General features: G+C 39.8%; 3 protein-coding genes across 4 annotated transcripts; all 3 read left to right on the top strand.

The window, feature by feature from the left end:
* Window positions 1–1,642: 1,642 nt before the first annotated feature.
* On the top strand, window positions 1,643–9,579 carry arid5a (AT-rich interactive domain 5A). Of its 2 annotated transcripts, none has more exons than XM_086076505.1 (7): window positions 1,643–1,774; window positions 2,686–2,744; window positions 6,364–6,523; window positions 6,593–6,645; window positions 7,880–7,977; window positions 8,055–8,196; window positions 8,264–9,579. In XM_086076505.1, the coding sequence occupies exons 1-7, from the start codon at window positions 1,681–1,683 to the stop codon at window positions 9,266–9,268; spliced, it is 1,611 nt and encodes a 536-aa protein (XP_085932631.1). In that variant the 5' UTR covers window positions 1,643–1,680; the 3' UTR covers window positions 9,269–9,579. The 2 variants fall into 2 exon arrangements, with proteins under 2 accessions (XP_085932631.1, XP_085932632.1); XM_086076506.1 differs by lacking the exon at window positions 1,643–1,774 and adding an exon at window positions 1,818–2,134 and having other exon boundaries at window positions 8,264–9,578.
* A 1,376-nt stretch (window positions 9,580–10,955) lies between these two features.
* gins4 (GINS complex subunit 4 (Sld5 homolog)) lies at window positions 10,956–15,243 on the top strand. The gene is made up of 8 exons (XM_086076329.1): window positions 10,956–11,218; window positions 11,285–11,371; window positions 12,276–12,389; window positions 12,474–12,571; window positions 14,058–14,146; window positions 14,241–14,331; window positions 14,428–14,532; window positions 14,721–15,243. Exons 1-7 carry the CDS (start codon window positions 11,126–11,128, stop codon window positions 14,522–14,524), a joined length of 669 nt encoding a protein of 222 aa, XP_085932455.1. The 5' UTR covers window positions 10,956–11,125; the 3' UTR covers window positions 14,525–14,532; window positions 14,721–15,243.
* A 352-nt stretch (window positions 15,244–15,595) lies between these two features.
* ppp1r3c2b (protein phosphatase 1 regulatory subunit 3C2, duplicate b) lies at window positions 15,596–17,382 on the top strand. The gene is made up of 2 exons (XM_086075761.1): window positions 15,596–16,417; window positions 16,518–17,382. Exons 1-2 carry the CDS (start codon window positions 16,398–16,400, stop codon window positions 17,380–17,382), a joined length of 885 nt encoding a protein of 294 aa, XP_085931887.1. The 5' UTR covers window positions 15,596–16,397.
* Window positions 17,383–17,892: the final 510 nt, after the last annotated feature.

Here is a 17,892-nt window from a genome sequence, read left to right on the forward strand (position 1 = left end):
GTTCTCAAGAAGGTGACTCATTTCACACTATATTTGACATCTTTGTAGTCTTGCTGTTGTGAGCCGCAAACAAAAGCACAACCTTCAACACTGATTTCAATGACTTCATGTCATTTCAACTTCCAAAAAGTACAATCGGACATTTTGTTATTGTGACATTGACTAAAAGGCTGATTTTGAAATGTCATTGAAATGTCTATCTGCTCTCACAGTTCAAACACGCGGAGAGGAAATGTGGACACACTGAGCTGCAGCTTGACGCATGTGTTTGTGTGTTATTTGAGAGTACGTTTGCTTGTTGTCGGTCATGGGGAAAATGTGGAGCGATATAAGAGGCTGAGTAGAGATGAGACTGACCTGATTCTTTCAGACCGTCGATGAGTGGCATGCCTTGCAGCTGCAAGTTCGCTACTTGGATCATGGAAGTTGTTACAACGCAATCTCTGTTTGTTTGTTTTTGTGTGTGTATTTTTTTCCATTAAAACAAGCCATTAACTTAAAAATATATATATATTTTAAAGTTGTTGCTTCATCTTTGTTAAGATGAAGAATATGTTACAGGATCTTATAGATTTTAAGATGTTTGATGCTGCAAAATTAAATATAAGATCAAATAGTTGAATTAATCACTTCACTATGACTTACTTATGACTTATCCCAGACAATTCTGGGGCACACGCCATTTTGTTTAAATAAACAAATACATAAATACATAAATACATAAATACATAAACACATAAATACATAAATAAATAAATAAATAAATAAATAAAAGTCCCAATCAAAATATTTTGATGTACAACTTCTTTCGACCGATAATGGTATCGGCCAATGTCGCGAGTACCCGAAACCTTGAAATAAGCCCGGTATCAGCCTGATACCGATACCTGGTATCGGTACTCACCCATACCTAATCATAGAGATAAGTAACGTGCCGCGTTTTGTGTCATTTGCAACTAGAAGATGTCCATTCACCCCAAAAAATAATAATAATAAATAAAAAATAATTTTAACTCAAAATTCCTCATGGTATGATTTTTTTTTTGTCTTAATACTAACTCAATTGAGCTCTAAAAATAAATGAATAAATAAATAAAAATCTGTATGCTAATTCTGGAAAACTTTTATGCACAGTATCAACTTGTTATATAAATCATCATAATTAATTGTCTTTGTTCTAGAAGCAATATATTTTTTATTTATAAGACATTGTGTTTTTTGCAAGTTTTTTAATATGCTGGTTTCATGTATTTTCTTAAATATTTTAATTTTGTTGTCATATTAAGAAAGGCACTCAGATTTTTTGGCAAGCACTTCATAAAGTATTAAGTAGATTAAATTATTATGGTAAAACTATTAATTAATTATTATTACTTTTTGATTTGTCTAAATTATTATTAATTAAATTATGAATCATTAAATGATGAAGAAAATAACAGACAAGACTCATCAATCAGACAACAATGACAAGAACGCAAACTGGTTTGAATACAAATGAACCCGAAATCGTCATCGTGTGTGTCAAACCCGTGAGGGGGTAAAAAACCCACATGAGTAATTCACGTCCAATGCATGTCAATATGAACTACGGTTATCTAGAGGCGTGACACACTGTAAGAGTTCAGATCTTAGTAAGAGGAGAAAAAAATCCTGGTGTGAGTGTGTGATACGCGTCAACCAATGAGTGTGTGCAGTGTAAGAGACATCACAAGTCAATGCCAGATGTATACAGTCACAAATTACACTCCCTTTGGAAGACATCCTCAAGAGATGGGTGAGAATCACTTCTTTTTTTTTTTTTTACGTAACATAATGTGTCCTGTGAAAAGACAATGAGTCGTATCATAAAGTATATTTAATATAAATGGCTTTGATGAGCTATTAAAATAAATGATTTGGCTTAATGAACTTTCAACTCGAAGCGATGCTTTTTTTTTTTTTTTAATACAACTCCCATAGATGAAATAGAGAAGTCGGGGGTTATATTGAAAGCAGAATTCGAATTCGAAGCCGCAGCACAGGAAGCAAGCGATCTCAAAAGGAGCATATTGGTTTTACACACAAAACGATACGGCGGTTGAAGCGATGAGAGCGGACGCCTCGGGCTTGAAGGGACTTTCATTCTTTTGAAAATGTAAGTTTCATTTTCTCCAATGTGTGGATTTTAAAAACATATACAAATGTATATTTTCATCGGAGTCAAATAATGTATAGCAAGTAGTAGTCGGTGTTTCACAAGCATCCGTGTCAGTGGCAACACTTACAAAAAAATCTTTTTTTTGTTGTTGTTGTTTTTTGTTTTACATTAATACAGTCTAGACAATTTTTTTTAATAATGATGTCATGCAGTGAACACAACTGGAAATGACAAGCCCAATAAGAAACATCCTGTTAAATGAATACCTCATGATATGAAATTCAGATATTCGATGAAATATTGAGGCTGATGTACAGTCTAGCGTGTGCTTAACAATATCATGCAGCGGTGCACACAAGAGCTTGGTGTTCATAAGCAGGAAGTGGTTTGTTACCTGTGGTTTCATATCAGACTCCGGCGACAATATGTTCACACGACCGTTGGAATATTACGACAATTATGCCCAACACATATTCCATTCAAACGATAGCATATTATGTGATGCAAAGTGAATTACAGTAACAAAACATATTGTTTTTGTCGTTCAGCTCATGAGGAGGAGCGTGTGACGGCGGTCAGTGAAGAAGATATGGAGACGGCGGGCGAGGTAAGAAAGCTATTTTCATCACTTACAGTTGATGTGTGACTGCAGACGTGACTACACACATAGATGCATTCTCGTTTCCCTTTTTTGCCGAATTTCATAAGGGCCGCCAATTTGACGCGCTTGATGGTATGTGTCGTTTCTGCTCCGCTTGTGAAATGAGTAACAAGGGGCGCGTGATTCTTCTTTGAAGGTACAATTCAGTTCTTGGTACAGGAACTGAATTGAAAGTTCTGGCAACTGAGAACGAGCTGCGATATGAGGAACGCAGATTAGTTCTGCGCATTTTCTCAGGCCTGTGGTTTCTACGCTGACCTTTGACCAGCCTTGTTGAGGCGAGCTGTGGCAATGTCACCCACGCGGAGTTTGTCAAAAGTTTGAAATCAACAGCTGCAGTTGGTACAGAGAGAATCCAGTGTAGTTTCCAAAACCAATTTGGAACAGCGAAAAACGATAAAAGCCCAACCAGCGTTATGATAGATTTGGAGTTTTCATTATAGTTCATTTTTATTTCCTTTTGACTTCTTGTTTTTTTAATTCTGTAATTTTAATGAGTTTCTAGAGCATGATTTGTTAATTTGCTTTTGTTTTTACAACGCCTTGTCTTTGTTCAGTTTTTATTAGTTTATATATATATATATATATATATATATATATATATATATATATATATATATATATATATATATATATATATATATATTAGGGGGGTGCCCAAAAATTTATTCTCATAAAAATCACGATTCTCATTTGGTACGATTCAGAATAGATTTTAAATGTCCCAAAATAAATTTTATTTAAATTGTTTTATACTGTCTTGCCTTTGTCTGTACCTTTTTATTGGAGCGCTGTTCATGTTGTACCCGGTTTGGCCACTAAGGGGCAGTGTGGTTTCACGCGGTCTAATACACTGTTAAGTTGTAGCCACATTAGAGAGTAGAAGGAAAACGTCACGATCAAGTTATTCCAATGAAAGTTTTTTTTTTCAATGTGGAGCCGTTCTTTTGAGTGATAAAAGTACCGCGAGTAGCGCGCTAATTAGCATTAGCGAGTCAGACTGGAGTAGATCATTACAATTCCTTGTACATCTATAGATTGAAGCAAAAATCATTGTCAATCAAATCATTTTGAATCAAAAATCGTTCCGAATCGAAAGTCGATTCTGAATCGAATCGCAGACCATAAGACATTCAAAGATCCCCACCCCTAACACATAACTTTCCAAACCGATTGCCGTGCAACTTGACAACAGTGTGTCGTTTAGTACTAATCACAACTTTGACAATGAAAACAAAAAATACTATATCCTTATGAAATGGACTGATCTGCTTGGTTGTCTATTGGGAACAGTATCATTTATGAAACAGTATAACGGAAAGCAGAAGTCCACGGATGCAAATGTATAACAGTTTTGCCGCGGCTCTTCGGAGGTTTAGAAGCAGAGAGAACTCTCATTTTGGATCAGTGAGCCGTGTGTGATGAAGTAGACCACCGGGAGGTTCAAAGAGCGGAACGGCAAAACTGGAAAGAGCAGTGCCGGGCAGATAGAGGCTGACTCAGTCGGGGCTCGCCTGGAGGCCTCGCACCTTCACTATTACTCACTGTGCCGGCCGACTTCTCGGAACCAGGAACCACAGAGAGGAACTTGATTCAACATGAAACTACCTTGAGCTGTTTGTTGTATAGCGGCTGCCCTCAAATTATTTTTGAAAAAATCTAAAAATCTTGATGTGTTGAGTCAAATGGAGATATCAACAGCGTCCATTGTGGTTTTTCATACTTCCAATCTATCGAAAGTGATGGTCCGATCCCCAATGTGAAGTTTCGTGTTTGAATACTCGCCCTGACTCACCGTCATCCTTTTCACTGTGGCAACAGTTTACACCCGCCGATATTTGCCCGGTAACAATTGTTCACACGCAATGTCATGTGCACATGGGACACTTTTAATAGCAGCTTCTCGTCTTCAAGTGCTGCTAAACTTCTCCAATAAGACACTTTGGTGCAGACTCTCATTGTTTCATTTCTACTTCCTTGCAAACCACAAATACTGACATTGTCAATTCCTTTCACCAAGTTTGTGGGCAGTCTGAAATGTGTCAAAGTGAAATGTGTAAGAGATTTGTGATGATTACGAGCAAATGCAAATCATTTTTCTTCCATGTCACCTTTGGGCCTCCATACTATTATGCTTTGCAAGTGTTTACATTATGAAATGATCAGTTATACAATATTTCTAGAAAATCGCAATCTCCCATTACTGGTTTTTAGAACAGTCATGCTGTGAATGACTATTTATCATTATCAGGGATGTTCGATACCACTCTTTTTCAGACCGATACCAGTATGAGTACTCAACTCTTGAGTACCTACTGATACTAAGAACCTATACTACTAGTACTTTTGATACATAAAACTTTTGATACTTAAAACTTGCCCAAAAAATATGACAGTTAATTTCAAATAAAGACTTACATATATATCCCAATATAGCGTTTTTCCTTAACCTTAATGGTAATTTTTTATTCTTCTAATTTCTAGTTGTTGATCATAAAATAGCCACAAAATAAGTACTGATACAATAAAATACAACAATACAATACAATACCGATACCTGGTATCGGTACTCACCCATCCCTAACCATTAACCATATTATTTTTTATATCTCATTGTCATTAATATTCTACTTCCCAGTTTCAAACCATGTGTACAAATATTGCAGTAACATTATATAATATTTATTACTTACATTGTACCAACATGTAACGTAACTTCTTACACTTTTGGTTTGTAGTATACCGGTACATGTGTGAATATGCTGCTGTCACAATTTAATTTTCCACATGTGATGAATAAAGTGGATGGATGGACGGACAGATGAATGATGGATGGATGGATGGATGGATAGTTGGACAGACAGATGAATGGATGGATGAACAGATGGATGAATGGATGGACGGACAGATGGATGGATAGATGAATGATGGATGGATGGATAGTTGGACAGACAGATGAATGGATGGATGGATGGGTGGATGAATGGACAGACAGATGAATGATGGATGGATGGATGGATGGAGGGACAGACAGATGAACAGATGGATGAATGATGGATGAATGGATGAATGGATGAATGGTGGATGGATGGATGGATGGACAGACAGATGAATGGATGGATGGATGATCAGATGGATGAATGATGGATGGATGGATGGATGATGGATGGACAGATGAATGATGATGATAGATGGATAAATGATGGATGGCTGGATGAACGGATGAATGGGTGAATGGATGAATGGCTGAATGGATGAATGATGGATGGATGGACAGACAGATGAATGGATGATGGGTGGATGAACAGATGGATGGATGATGGATGGACAGATGAATGATGGATGATGATGATAGATGGATAAATGATGGATGGATGATGGATGGATGGACGGATGGATGAACGGATGTATGAACGGATGTATGAATGATGGATGAGTGGATGGATGAATGGATGGATGAATGGATGGACAGATGAATGATGGATGGATGGATGAATGATGGATGGTTGGACGGACAGACAGACAGATGGACGGATATCCTAATGTAGTGTTTTTTCCATCTCAGACATCTCCACCCGCCACTGAGGTCCATGACAAATGTAAGGAAGGATCGCAACCCAGCCTGCTGCGCACGACGGAGAAGTCATTTGTATCAAGTCTGCACTCCTTCATGAAGGAAAGAGGCTCACCCATTGAAAGGATCCCACATTTGGGATTCAAACAGAGTGAGTTTGTGACTGCTCGTCACTGTAGGAATGCCGAGTGGTTCTTACATGTTTGTTTTTACTCCCTAGTTGACCTTTGGATGATCTACAAGGCAGTTGAGAAATTGGGTGGATACAATTCAGTAAGTCAATCTACTGCGTGGAAGTATTCGCTGGTGCAAACAACACAGATGGATGTTCATCAAGTAGAAGCTGTGCTGGCCCACATTGTCAGAGAAAGGACAGTGTTGAGTTAGAAAAAAAAAAAAAGAGGCAGACACATTACTAACCACACATTTTTCCTACACATCACTAAATGGATTACAATATGTGAATCATTAATCTGCAAGATTTTTTTTGTTCATTTCATTTGTTGCCCCACTTGCACATGCGGCTGCTCAGTTGCCACCATTCAAACTCATTTTCATTTTATTATTTTATCATTATAGCCTACAAGTGTTTTTCATACATTTTTTTACTGTAAGCCAACTTTACTATGGCACGTTGCAATTGATGTATAAATTCTAGTTACGTCGCTGCTATAGTCATGAAACTCCATCGTTCACTGAAAACAAATGTTAAATCTTAGGATGTAATTGATACACTAATTTTATGTACCTGATATTTAAATGATGAGAGTTTGTGTTAAATACAGAACGCATACACGTGATTAAATACATTTGCAGAACAATATTAACATTTTGGCTCCTTCTAGTGGGCGTCATAAAATTAGCACTCGAGGTCCGGAGCCCTGCAGGTTTTAGATGTGTCCGCCCACTAGCACACCTGATTCATATAATCAGCTCATTAGCATGCCTGATAACGATCTTGAGCTTTAATATCAGGACTTTGGTCCTCAAAGACTGGAATTGGGGAAACCTGTACTAAGGCATGATTAAAAGAGGGGCCATTTTGTCAATTCCGTCTTCTCTACTATTTGAAAATGGTCTTAAGGGAAGGTCCCACACTAGTTTAAACACAGTATTCTGATTAATATTTGTGGAATATCAGTTAAGCAGCAAAAGCCACCCATTTTCAGCCATCTCTGAAGGCGGCCATTTTGTCACTTGCTATCGACTGAAAATGACATCACAATTGCTCGGGGCTCAGGTAGCAACCAATCATGGCTCATCTGGTTCCTAAAGCAGAGCCATGATTGGTCGTTAAGCTATTGTGATGTCATTTTCAATCGAACAGCAATTGACAAAATGGCCGCCCCCCAAGATGACTATTTCCATCGCAATTCTCCAGGGCAAGTGTATTCAGTCAAAATGGCAAGTGTGTTGTGTTTTTGGTTTTAACACAAATTCAACAACACAAAGTGTAAGACTGCACAAATAAAAATAAAAACGTGTCACAAAGTGTTCTCGTCAACAGGTGACAGCACGACGCCTGTGGAAGAAAGTGTACGACGAACTGGGCGGGAGTCCCGGTAGCACCAGCGCTGCAACCTGCACTCGCAGGCACTATGAGAGGTAGAGCCATTCATCTCTTCTCAGCTGATTTCATGTATCATTTCATGGTTAACCATACAGTTTGGCTCACGGTGCAGGCTGGTGTTGCCCTATGAAAGACACTTAAAAGGAGAAGATGATATGCCTCTGCCTCTCAACAAACCAAGGAAGCCTTATAAAAGGAATTCGGGAGGAAAAATAAAAGCAGAGTGGAAGGGGGAAAGCAAGGCGGACAGCGAGGTATCACATCACGCTGGATAAAAGCAGATGAGAATTTATTCACATTTTCAAATGTTTTATTTTGCAGAAGCTGCTTTCGGAGGCTGCTGGTCAGAGTGAAGCAGCGGCGCATCCTGGTTCTGCTCTCTGGCAGCAGCCACAAGTGCCCCTAAGCCCTGACCTTTACGCATATTCCCACCTGACGCACGGCCCCGCAGCAACACCCTGGCCGGCGAACATCTCCTCAGCTGTCGGAGAGGTCATCTCTCCTCTGGAGAAAAAGAAACGCGTAGCACAGGCTAGCCTTCGAGCGAATCCGCAGGGCGAGAGGGAGAGGCCTTCTGTTATCCAGCGCTCCGCGTCTCCCGCCTTTGGCGGTCACAAGTGCGACTCCTCTGACGGCTCGCCTCGCCCGCTCTCTTCCTCCTCCTTCTCCTCCAGGAGCCCGTCGCCGCGCTCCATCTCATCAGAGGAGGAAAATAACTCTGCTTTACGCTCAGATTTGGCCCCTGAATGTTGCATGCGAAATAATGACAAACTCATACGAGAATTGTCAAAAGATCCAGCGGGAGCGAGTAAAGAACACATTAGAGAAGCAAAAGTTGCCAGCAAAGACCTCACATATTCCTCGACCGAATTGAAGTCGGACTGTGCTCCAACATCTTCCTCTGGTTTCATCAAAATGTTGACAAAATCGACACCGCTACCGCGGCCCGCTCCTATCCGGCCAGGCCACAGGGTCCAACACGGCGCTTTGACGCATCACAGCAAATCTTTCAAAAACATCTCTCCGCTGCCGCTGCCACTGCCGCGGGAATCGTTCAGGGCAATGTCAACAAAGTTTGCTCCCGGCCAGCAGAGGCGATCCCACTCGCCATTTTACGACACGAGAGACTCTCATCTCCGGAGCACGCTGCAGCAGCCGGCCTTCCTCCCCAGAATGAGAATACCTCCGTCTCAGCTCCCGTACCGCCACGTTCCTGTCAGCTCGCCTCACTCTGCTCTCATCTACCCGTACCCGTACGCCATCCCTCTGTGGGGTCCCCACGCTTCATACACGATCCCCACATTTTATACGCAACACAAACTATAATTCTTTCCTTTAATTTTCAAGCGTCAAGCGATTTTTATTTATGGAAAATAGATTCATGACCATGATTTATTAGAACCACGTGTCATTAGAGTGTCATGTGATCATCAGGCATGCCGTGGGAATATGATTCATCTACTACATATAATAGACAGAAGGTACAATTAACCGTTGTATCCAGCTGTTGCCATTGATACAACAGAATAATTTTTTGCTCAACTACTGTAGGGCCTTAGACTTCTTAGGAAGTATATTTGTGAGTAAATTGGGACGGGATCATCAGTGCCATCCGACTAATGAAGTTAGCAATGTATCACAATTTGTAACCCCAAATAAATTATTTCATCCATCCATCCATTTTCTTTGTGCTCATTCATTTATTAATCATTATTCCAAGCTGACGTTGGGTGAGAGGCGCGATACTATGAGGACCAAAACTGCCAAAATTAAAAATAATTAAATAACTAAAAAAAAAAAAATACTAAATGACTAAAAATGGAAATAAAAACGAATAAAAAAGATACAATTAAAAAAATGTATTAAAAAAATCTAAATGGAAATTATATATATATATATATATATATATATATATATATATATATATATATATATATATATATATATATATATATATATATATAAATCGGAATTGTCATTTTGAACTATTTAGGGTTATGTTGCCCTTCAGATAAGAAGCCGTACTTGACCTGAATCTATGTCATAGTTTCACCCATCTCTTTTCAAAGAAGATAACATCAGCGATTGGAACCACAGAAGGGAAATTCACATTTGTATCAAAGTCCTTTTCAGGCACAAAGTAACTGTTTGACCTTCTTTTCACATGCCACATAGCTTCTGATGGTAGTGGAATTTTACTGACAGAGGAGAGAAAAAAAAAGTGTAATTTTAATTTTCAGTTCCTTTGATTGACACCTATCTATCTGTGTCTTAGCAGAGTGCTCACAAGATCTTCTCTCGTGTCATGTTTAACCCATGACTATGTTTCCATGCAGTGCTGAGACAATAATCATATGCAGTAAGAATATTGTTTTACACATTAAAAATGTTTGAGCTCTGCTCAATCTTATTTTTAGTTTTTGTCAACTTGGCAGTTTTCAAACTCTTTTTCAGCTTTATTCTTCTGGGGAAAATTAATAATCACAAAAAAAATACCAATTCCAACCAGCTTGTGAATCATGGAAAATGATAAATACAATCATAATGATTTAATTAAAACGTTAACATCCGTATTATAGTATGAAAATGATGCATTGATGCATATGGCAATCTGGGAGCTACATTAATCTTTGTGCAAAAAATACAGTAAGCCTACTTAGATTTATACTTTTGTATGTGTGTGATAATATGGTAAAACTTTGAATAGTCAAAAAAATCAATATGGCATGTCATACCATGCTTCAGCATTCCTGTACAGTCCTTCTATTGGGACTCACTATCATAGTTACAAAACATAAAGCCCTGTTTATTTTTATTTTATTTTATTTTTACCTCTCAACAAGGACAAACAACAACTGCATACAAACGCTAGTGTTTCAGTTGCTGTTATAAAATAACAACAAATGTACTCATGTAATGTACAGTACAACGTGTGAACAGTAGACCTGAACAAGCTATGCCTTGCAGTCTAAAAACGGGTTGAAAAACGAAATCAACAATCTCGCGAGAACAGCCGCATGGCGCGAATAAACAAGTGACTTTTACTCCCTCGTATGTTTGGCTAGCAAATGAAGCAACCAAACTTACGCCGAACTACCGTTCGAAATTATAACTCAACCCAATAACACACCGTTTACGCGTGAGCTAACTTTATTTTCCGGGCACTTTTGCTAAGGAGAAATCATGTCGGATTTGCTGTCTGACAACGACATCAGCCAAGAAGAATGTCAGGAGGATGACATGACCCCGGCCGTCTTAATCGCGAAACTGGAGGAGGTGAGTTGTAGTTTGTAGATATAATGAACAATACTGGCCCCGTTGTGATGTTTATGTCTATCACAGGCTTGGCTAAATGAAAAATTCTCACCGGAGTTGCTGGCCAACCAGTCCGAGGTGGTCGAGTGTGTCATGGAGCAGCTCACACACATGGTACATTTAAACCCCTTTTAAAAAACATACATGCTCAAGAGAAACTTAAATCCTCCTAGGTGTAATTGAGTTGCAGCCATTTTGAATAAATGTTCAGAGTAGTTTCTAGACTCTGCGCTGTAACTATGGTAACTAGTGAGCACTGCCGACTACCTGACCCATCGACCTGCAGCATCACCGTTTCTTTCGGTTTGCTTGCACGTTCACGCACATATTATCAAACTGACTTTGTGGACCATGACATGTTCAACTTTTAGTTACAGACTCCAGGCATAAACAAACAGGCGACACCAGATGAGCAAATAGCAATATATAGATAGATTTGGGAGGAGCTTAAAAATATATAACAAGTGGCACAAGTACACCCTTTTTTTATATAAAGAATGAGACCAAGATAAATGATTAAAAATATTATCCCACCATTAATGTGATCTATAACCTGTACAACTAAATTGAAGAGAGAGAAAAAGGGAGTGATGAATACAAAATAAACAACTGGGCTAGTGAAACGTGTGCACACTCTCTTATAACTGGAGAGGTGGCTGTGTTCAGAATTAAGCACTCTCAATTAAACCTAGTAAGCACACTAATTGAAGTGCCTGCAGTTCAGATTTTCTAGTAGACTTTTGTTGTTTTTGATATTTTGGGGCTTCCACAGCATACGAGAGATATCATTGTTCAAAGGCATCGGTCAGGATAGCGTACGGAATAATTTCCAAAACATTAACTATACAATGAAACACAGTGAAGACCATCGTCATCACATGTTGAAAAATTCATGGAAAGCCGAGAACAAAATGTGCCATGGTGGCTGCAAAGAGGCCAACAGCAACATTGTAAGAGCTGCAGGGATTTCTTTTTTTATCCATGATGTTTTATGTTTGTATATCACACTCTCATCCAGGAAGCAAACTTGCAAAGGGTAAAGAAAGGCGACCCCAAGGCCAGCATCCATCGCATGGAGATTGACCGCATCCGTTTTGTGCTGTGCAGCTACCTGCGCTCTCGGCTGCAGAAGGTCAAACAGTTCATCAAATTTGAGCGCACATCAATGTTGCTAAATACTCTTTGACAGCATGGCCTTGTTTTTGTTTGTGTTTAGATTGAAAAGTTCTTTCCGCATGTCCTTGAGAGGGAGAAGTCTCGCAGTAAAGGAGAACCGGCGCTTCTTTCACCTGAGGAATTCGCCTTTGCTAAAGAGTGAGCACAGTATCGTACAGTACATTGGAACCTCGAAAGTATATTCATCCATTTTCTATACGGCTTGTTGTGATTCGGGTTGCGGGTAAGTCAGAGCCTAAAAAGCAAAAAGTCCTCAAGTTTCCTCATTTAAGAGTCAGCATGCCCGCTGGCCTTGTGGTTAGCACGTCTGCCTCACAGTTCCTTTCTGGAGTTTTGCATGGGTAATAGGTAGATGGAATACCTGGAGAAACTCTACGATTCCTAATATCGCTCCAGGAAGTTAGGTTTATTGTAGAGCTGTCAAACAATTACATTTTTAATCAGAATAATCACATCTTAGAATTTTGATTGCTTAATAAAAAAGGCTTTTTTATCAACATTTTTTTTTCAAATTTGAAGAGCACCGAGTTATGTGTTAATTTTTTGGACAATTAATGTTATGAGAACCTTTTTAAAATTTTGGGATCCACTGCACACGTTCATCCTCCTTTTTTTTTCTAATCAGTTAATTACTTGCATAACTTAAAATGACCCCAATATTTTGACATAAACACATATTCCAAATGTGATACGCAAACATTTATTTAATGCTTTACTTTAATGCGTGTAATTATGTTTATTGCTCAAACACAACCTGTGCTACCTTTAACGTAGCCATCCGCTGTCACGCTAAAGGATCATCTATGGTCAAAATGAATAGTGCGATTAATCTGTGTTAATTCATGATTAATGCAATATTTTTTTGTGATTAATTAATCAGTTAACACTTTAACTTTGACAGCACTAGTTTATTGAAAAGCATACATTGTCCATTGTTGACAGGGTTCCTGCAGATCCTTTAAAAGTAGTCTCAAATCTCAAAATAGATGATTAGGAAAAAACTATTTACTAAATAATTCATGGTAACATGGCACAATCACGATAGCAACCAACAAAACTGTGATTAGTTTTTAGTTGGAGATACTGTAGCAATTTTAGACAACATGGGACATTGGAAATATTGTGTAGCTTGCCTTAAACTAATTTTTTTAAGCTTTGGGAACTGTGATTCCCAAAATGTGGTACAAGTGTCACTGGTGGTACGTGGGCTCCTTCTTGTGGTAGGCGAAAGAATCACTGACTTGTTGCAGTAGCTGTACAGTTGAGTTATAGTTTACTCATTTAGAAATGTTTTATCTTCAAACATTTACTTTGGGACCATTTTTAATGTAACACCATGCAATACATTTTATTTGAATCGTGTTTTTGTCTGTTCAATTTTTGATGTCGCTTAAGCTCTGTATTTGAAGTTGGTACACGCGATGGTGCTATTTAGAGAGCCAAGTATTTTATTTTGTATACTTGATGTGCAGTTAAAATGTGACTTCAAATCTTGTTAATGCTTTTTTTTATGATTTATGTCCATTTCCATAGTTTAAATGGCAACAATAATTTTTAAAATAGGACCAGAATCCGAGCACAGGCTGTGCCGGACTTTGCTCGTTTACATGCGTGTGTTGTCCAGGTATGCCGCAAACACAGAAAGCCACCTGAAGTCTGTGGCACTGAGCCACATGCCCCCCATCCTCCAGACACTTGACATGCTCAGAGCAGGTACGGTGTTCTAACCTGGTCTAGTTTTAGCACACATAGCTTGCAGACTCACTTGAATACTGATCCTATTCATGACATTCTGATGGCATCTCAGTACCAATGCCATGCCTGGATTCTTTTGTATTCCTGCGAGTGAAGGAGAGACAAGAGAACATCTTAGTGGAGCCCGAAACTGATGATCAAAGGTACTCCGGCCTTCTGGGGCAATCTGAACAAGATCTTTTATTTTTTTATTTTTTTTACATGAGCAACATCACTGACAATTTCATCTCTTGTCCCAGAGAGTACGTTGTGGATCTTGAAGAAGGCTCTCAGCATCTCATGCGCTATCGAACCGTAGCGCCGCTTATTTCAAGTGGAGCCGCACAGTTGATTTAAATGTCAAGGTAAGTAAGCCTCAAGTCCACGCTGCCCCTCAAACTCACGCACATGCTGTCCGGTTTGTCAGCTCATTTTACGTAAGCTTTGTATTCACATTGAGATTAGAATTAGAATTAGAATTGTCCCGAAGTGTGAATGTAAACTTCACTCAACAATGTAATGCAGCTAATACAGAATGCACTTTGTGTTGCAGGTTCTTGTTTCTGGTCTGGACGCTTTGGCCTCCCAACAGGTCGTAAAACAAGTAGCAGACACTTAAACAGATTTGGACGCAACTCAAACCTTGTGCTCCAATGTGACTCATGAGCGGTGTCCCAATTGTGGCCCATAGCTACAAATGCAGGCACAGCTGATCTTCTTCACATTGATTCCTGTTACTGCGTCGTAATGATGAAGAGGAGGTGTGATGTAAAAAATATTATGTATTTGCCTTGCCAATTTTTTTTAGGGGGTTAAGGCACATCCATTTAATGAAATGAATGGTGAATTTAAAAACAAAATGCATTTGTGCATTTTTTTTGTGTCAATAAGAAATCTTTCTTTGTCGTCATGTGAACTGGTTCGTCTGAGTTTTCCCTTTTTGTGTAAATTATACTTGTTTTCCATACGTCATGATGAGACGCCAAGAAGAGGTTTCGTTCCATTGTGTGTCTTTTCGTTTCTGCCCTCTAATTTTTATGTTACCGTGTCTTCTCTGGGACATAATTGCTCTAATGGTGCCGTTATGTAATTTTCTGGGGGGGGGGGGGGGGGGGGCAATCAGTGTTCATTGTGCGCGCTCAGTCTAATTGCTAAATAATTAAACCCGATAATGGATGGAGTACTGATTGAATTGAGCTGAAAGGCATTCTCTTTGTGATGAATCATTTTAATAATCCAGCGTGACCACATTATTAATGATGGTTAATTTTGTTTGATAGAATGTTGGAAACTGGATTTTTAAATGTGACCATTAAAACCATACATGAACAATTGTGACAATTTCATCTCATTCAATATTCTCCTCACTATCACAATCACATTTTAAATTCATTTAACTCCATTTTGCAATTAATTTGAAGGCTCACATTGCTCGTGATGGAAATGTTTATTTCCGTCCCGACACCTCAACGCGTGTCCGGTTTCTAGCGCACACTTTCACCCACTGACTGCAGCCGCGGCTGACACGTTAGACGACAGGCATGCTGAGAGCGGCTTGTAATCTTTGGCGTCACACATGCCAACCTACAACCGATCCCTTCAGGGCACAAGCCAGCCAGCAGAGTGCTGCATTTTACAGATGACCCGTGTTGATTCCTTGACCACAACAGCTCTTTAGAAGGGGGGGTTGGTAAGGAAAGCTATTTGGCGTTTCAATATCGGAGTGTTTTGAGTTATGAACTAAACTACATGCTCATATGATTTAAAGGCGAGCCATTTGGGCATTTTTTTTCCCATTGTCCTTGATATCCAGCTTAAGGACTATGTATGAGACCAAGCGTTTATCCTTGTTAGTAGGTCAACTATACGTTACTACCAGTGCTGCAAAACTGCAAAAGCTGTGTGCAACCCAGTGCATTGTACGTACCAGTACATGGATATCCTCACACTTGAATACGAAATTCCTCACTTGCATGGAATCAAAGAAAAAGACGACCTCCAACAAAATGGTCAGTAGAGCAGAGGGGGCGGAGTACAACAAGATAGCTGGTTGAGTATAAATGGAACGCCAGGCAAGATTCTGCTGTGGGTGAAGGGAGCACAAGGACCTCGCAGGAGCACTGGCCGTCCACCATTTTGTAAGTAAGATGGGACGTTGTAAACTTTTTATGTTTACTAACGCGCTCATGTTTTCCTCGTAGTCAAGACTTGTCTGCACCGCGCCAGCAGCATGGAGACATCCAGCACAACGTAAGAACTTAATGGAGATCATGTGCATGTGCTCTCAAAGTGGAAATGCAAATGCGCATACAAAAAACGTAGTCATAATCCCAATTTTGTCTCTTTTAAGCCTCCTACCCATATTTGGCCTTGGCTCAATGGCGCAATCAGCTGGACTAATGGAGATCGCCGTCAGGCTGTGTTTGAACCAACGTAAACAATTGTGTCCCCATGTTTGGGTGCCCATCCTGAAACCCCTGCGACCTTGCATCCGCTCCGCACTTCCAAAGCCCGCATTAACTGACATCCTTCGCCAAGTCGGTCTAACACAGACGTTCGCGGGTTACCTTGAGGACTTTGAAGATTCCGATGACGACGAGGTTTTGCCGCCAGTCAAGAACAAGCATGTGATTTTCGCTGACTCCAAGGGCCAGTCATTGGCAGATGTGCGAATCTTTTCTGATGAAGAGGACCGCTTCGACTTGGACCCTCTACCGTCCCTCCAGGGTTTGGTTCGGATGACTGAGGCTGGTTACAGCTGCACAGTCAGCACCTGCTGCCCGGGAACCCGGCTCACGCTCGGCTTCCCGCAGCCCTCCGCTAATTTCCAGGCTTTTCGTGCCAAGCTTGCCGAGAACATGGTCACCCTGGAGAACTGCACGGTGACCGAGCAAGCCGTCAGAGGCACCGCCCGAGTCCAAAACATCAGCTTCCAAAAAGATGTGCGTGTGCGTATCACCTTTGACTCATGGCAGAGCCACAGAGACGTTCCCTGCACGTACCTGCAGCAGCGCTTTGGAGGGCCGCAAACAGACATCTTTGAGTTTGACATAGACATACCCAAAGTGCTTGATGCAAAGAGGAAGATAGAATTCTGCTTAAGTTATTCACCAGGAGGGCAGGGTATTACTTTTTGGGACAACAACGATGGACAGAACTATACAATTAAGGTGTGTGTGAGCTCACATCTTTGTCACAGTGAGAGAGGTCAGTGAACATATCAGGCTTTAATACATACATTTTGTTTTGTTTTAACTTACATTATTATGCATTAGCTTTTCTCTGACTTGTTTTTATTTATTTATTGTGTACTACAAAAAAATAAACACACTTTGTCTTATAATTGTTTGTCTTCATGGAGCACCAGTCTTTTATTTGTGTGGGTCATATGCACACTCTTGTACTTTTACTAAGTCCATTCATCGCTGTTGGTAACAGAGGGTGAGGGTTCCCTTTTACTTTGGGCATCTCTGGGATTCCCAAATAGGTCACAGATTACTCATCAGAGACAAATCCGAGCCCCGCAGCAGGATACAAGCTAATCTTAGCTCAGGCCTGTTAAGATAAACTATCTGACTGATTGTCTTTATCTCCTCTCTGACTGGGGAATGTATTTAACTGAAGTCCAGTCTGATGCTTGAAATACAGATTTTCAGACACATGACAACGCAAAGACAAATGAAGGACTCACAAAAGTCAATCAAACAGTTTAAGTTGCACATAAT

This window comes from Leptonotus elevatus, chromosome 5 (genome assembly GCF_054856555.1).
Source record: "Leptonotus elevatus isolate MCC_2025b chromosome 5, RoL_Lele_1.0, whole genome shotgun sequence".
NCBI lineage: Eukaryota > Metazoa > Chordata > Actinopteri > Syngnathiformes > Syngnathidae > Leptonotus > Leptonotus elevatus.

What these genes read in the sequence shown, in the direction of transcription:
- arid5a (XM_086076505.1), top strand. Translation starts at nt 1,681, where the DNA reads ATGAGTGTGTGCAGTGTAAGAGACATCACAAGTCAATGCCAGATGTAT. An exon ending in AATTGGGTGGATACAATTCA is followed by an intron (nt 6,646 to 7,879) that starts GTAAGTCAATCT and finishes TCTCGTCAACAG; the next exon opens with GTGACAGCACGACGCCTGTG. An exon ending in AAAGCAAGGCGGACAGCGAG is followed by an intron (nt 8,197 to 8,263) that starts GTATCACATCAC and finishes TTTATTTTGCAG; the next exon opens with AAGCTGCTTTCGGAGGCTGC.
- gins4 (XM_086076329.1), top strand. Translation starts at nt 11,126, where the DNA reads ATGTCGGATTTGCTGTCTGACAACGACATCAGCCAAGAAGAATGTCAG. An exon ending in TGCGCTCTCGGCTGCAGAAG is followed by an intron (nt 12,390 to 12,473) that starts GTCAAACAGTTC and finishes GTTTGTGTTTAG; the next exon opens with ATTGAAAAGTTCTTTCCGCA. An exon ending in CCCGAAACTGATGATCAAAG is followed by an intron (nt 14,332 to 14,427) that starts GTACTCCGGCCT and finishes CTCTTGTCCCAG; the next exon opens with AGAGTACGTTGTGGATCTTG.
- ppp1r3c2b (XM_086075761.1), top strand. Translation starts at nt 16,398, where the DNA reads ATGGAGACATCCAGCACAAC. An exon ending in ATGGAGACATCCAGCACAAC is followed by an intron (nt 16,418 to 16,517) that starts GTAAGAACTTAA and finishes GTCTCTTTTAAG; the next exon opens with CCTCCTACCCATATTTGGCC.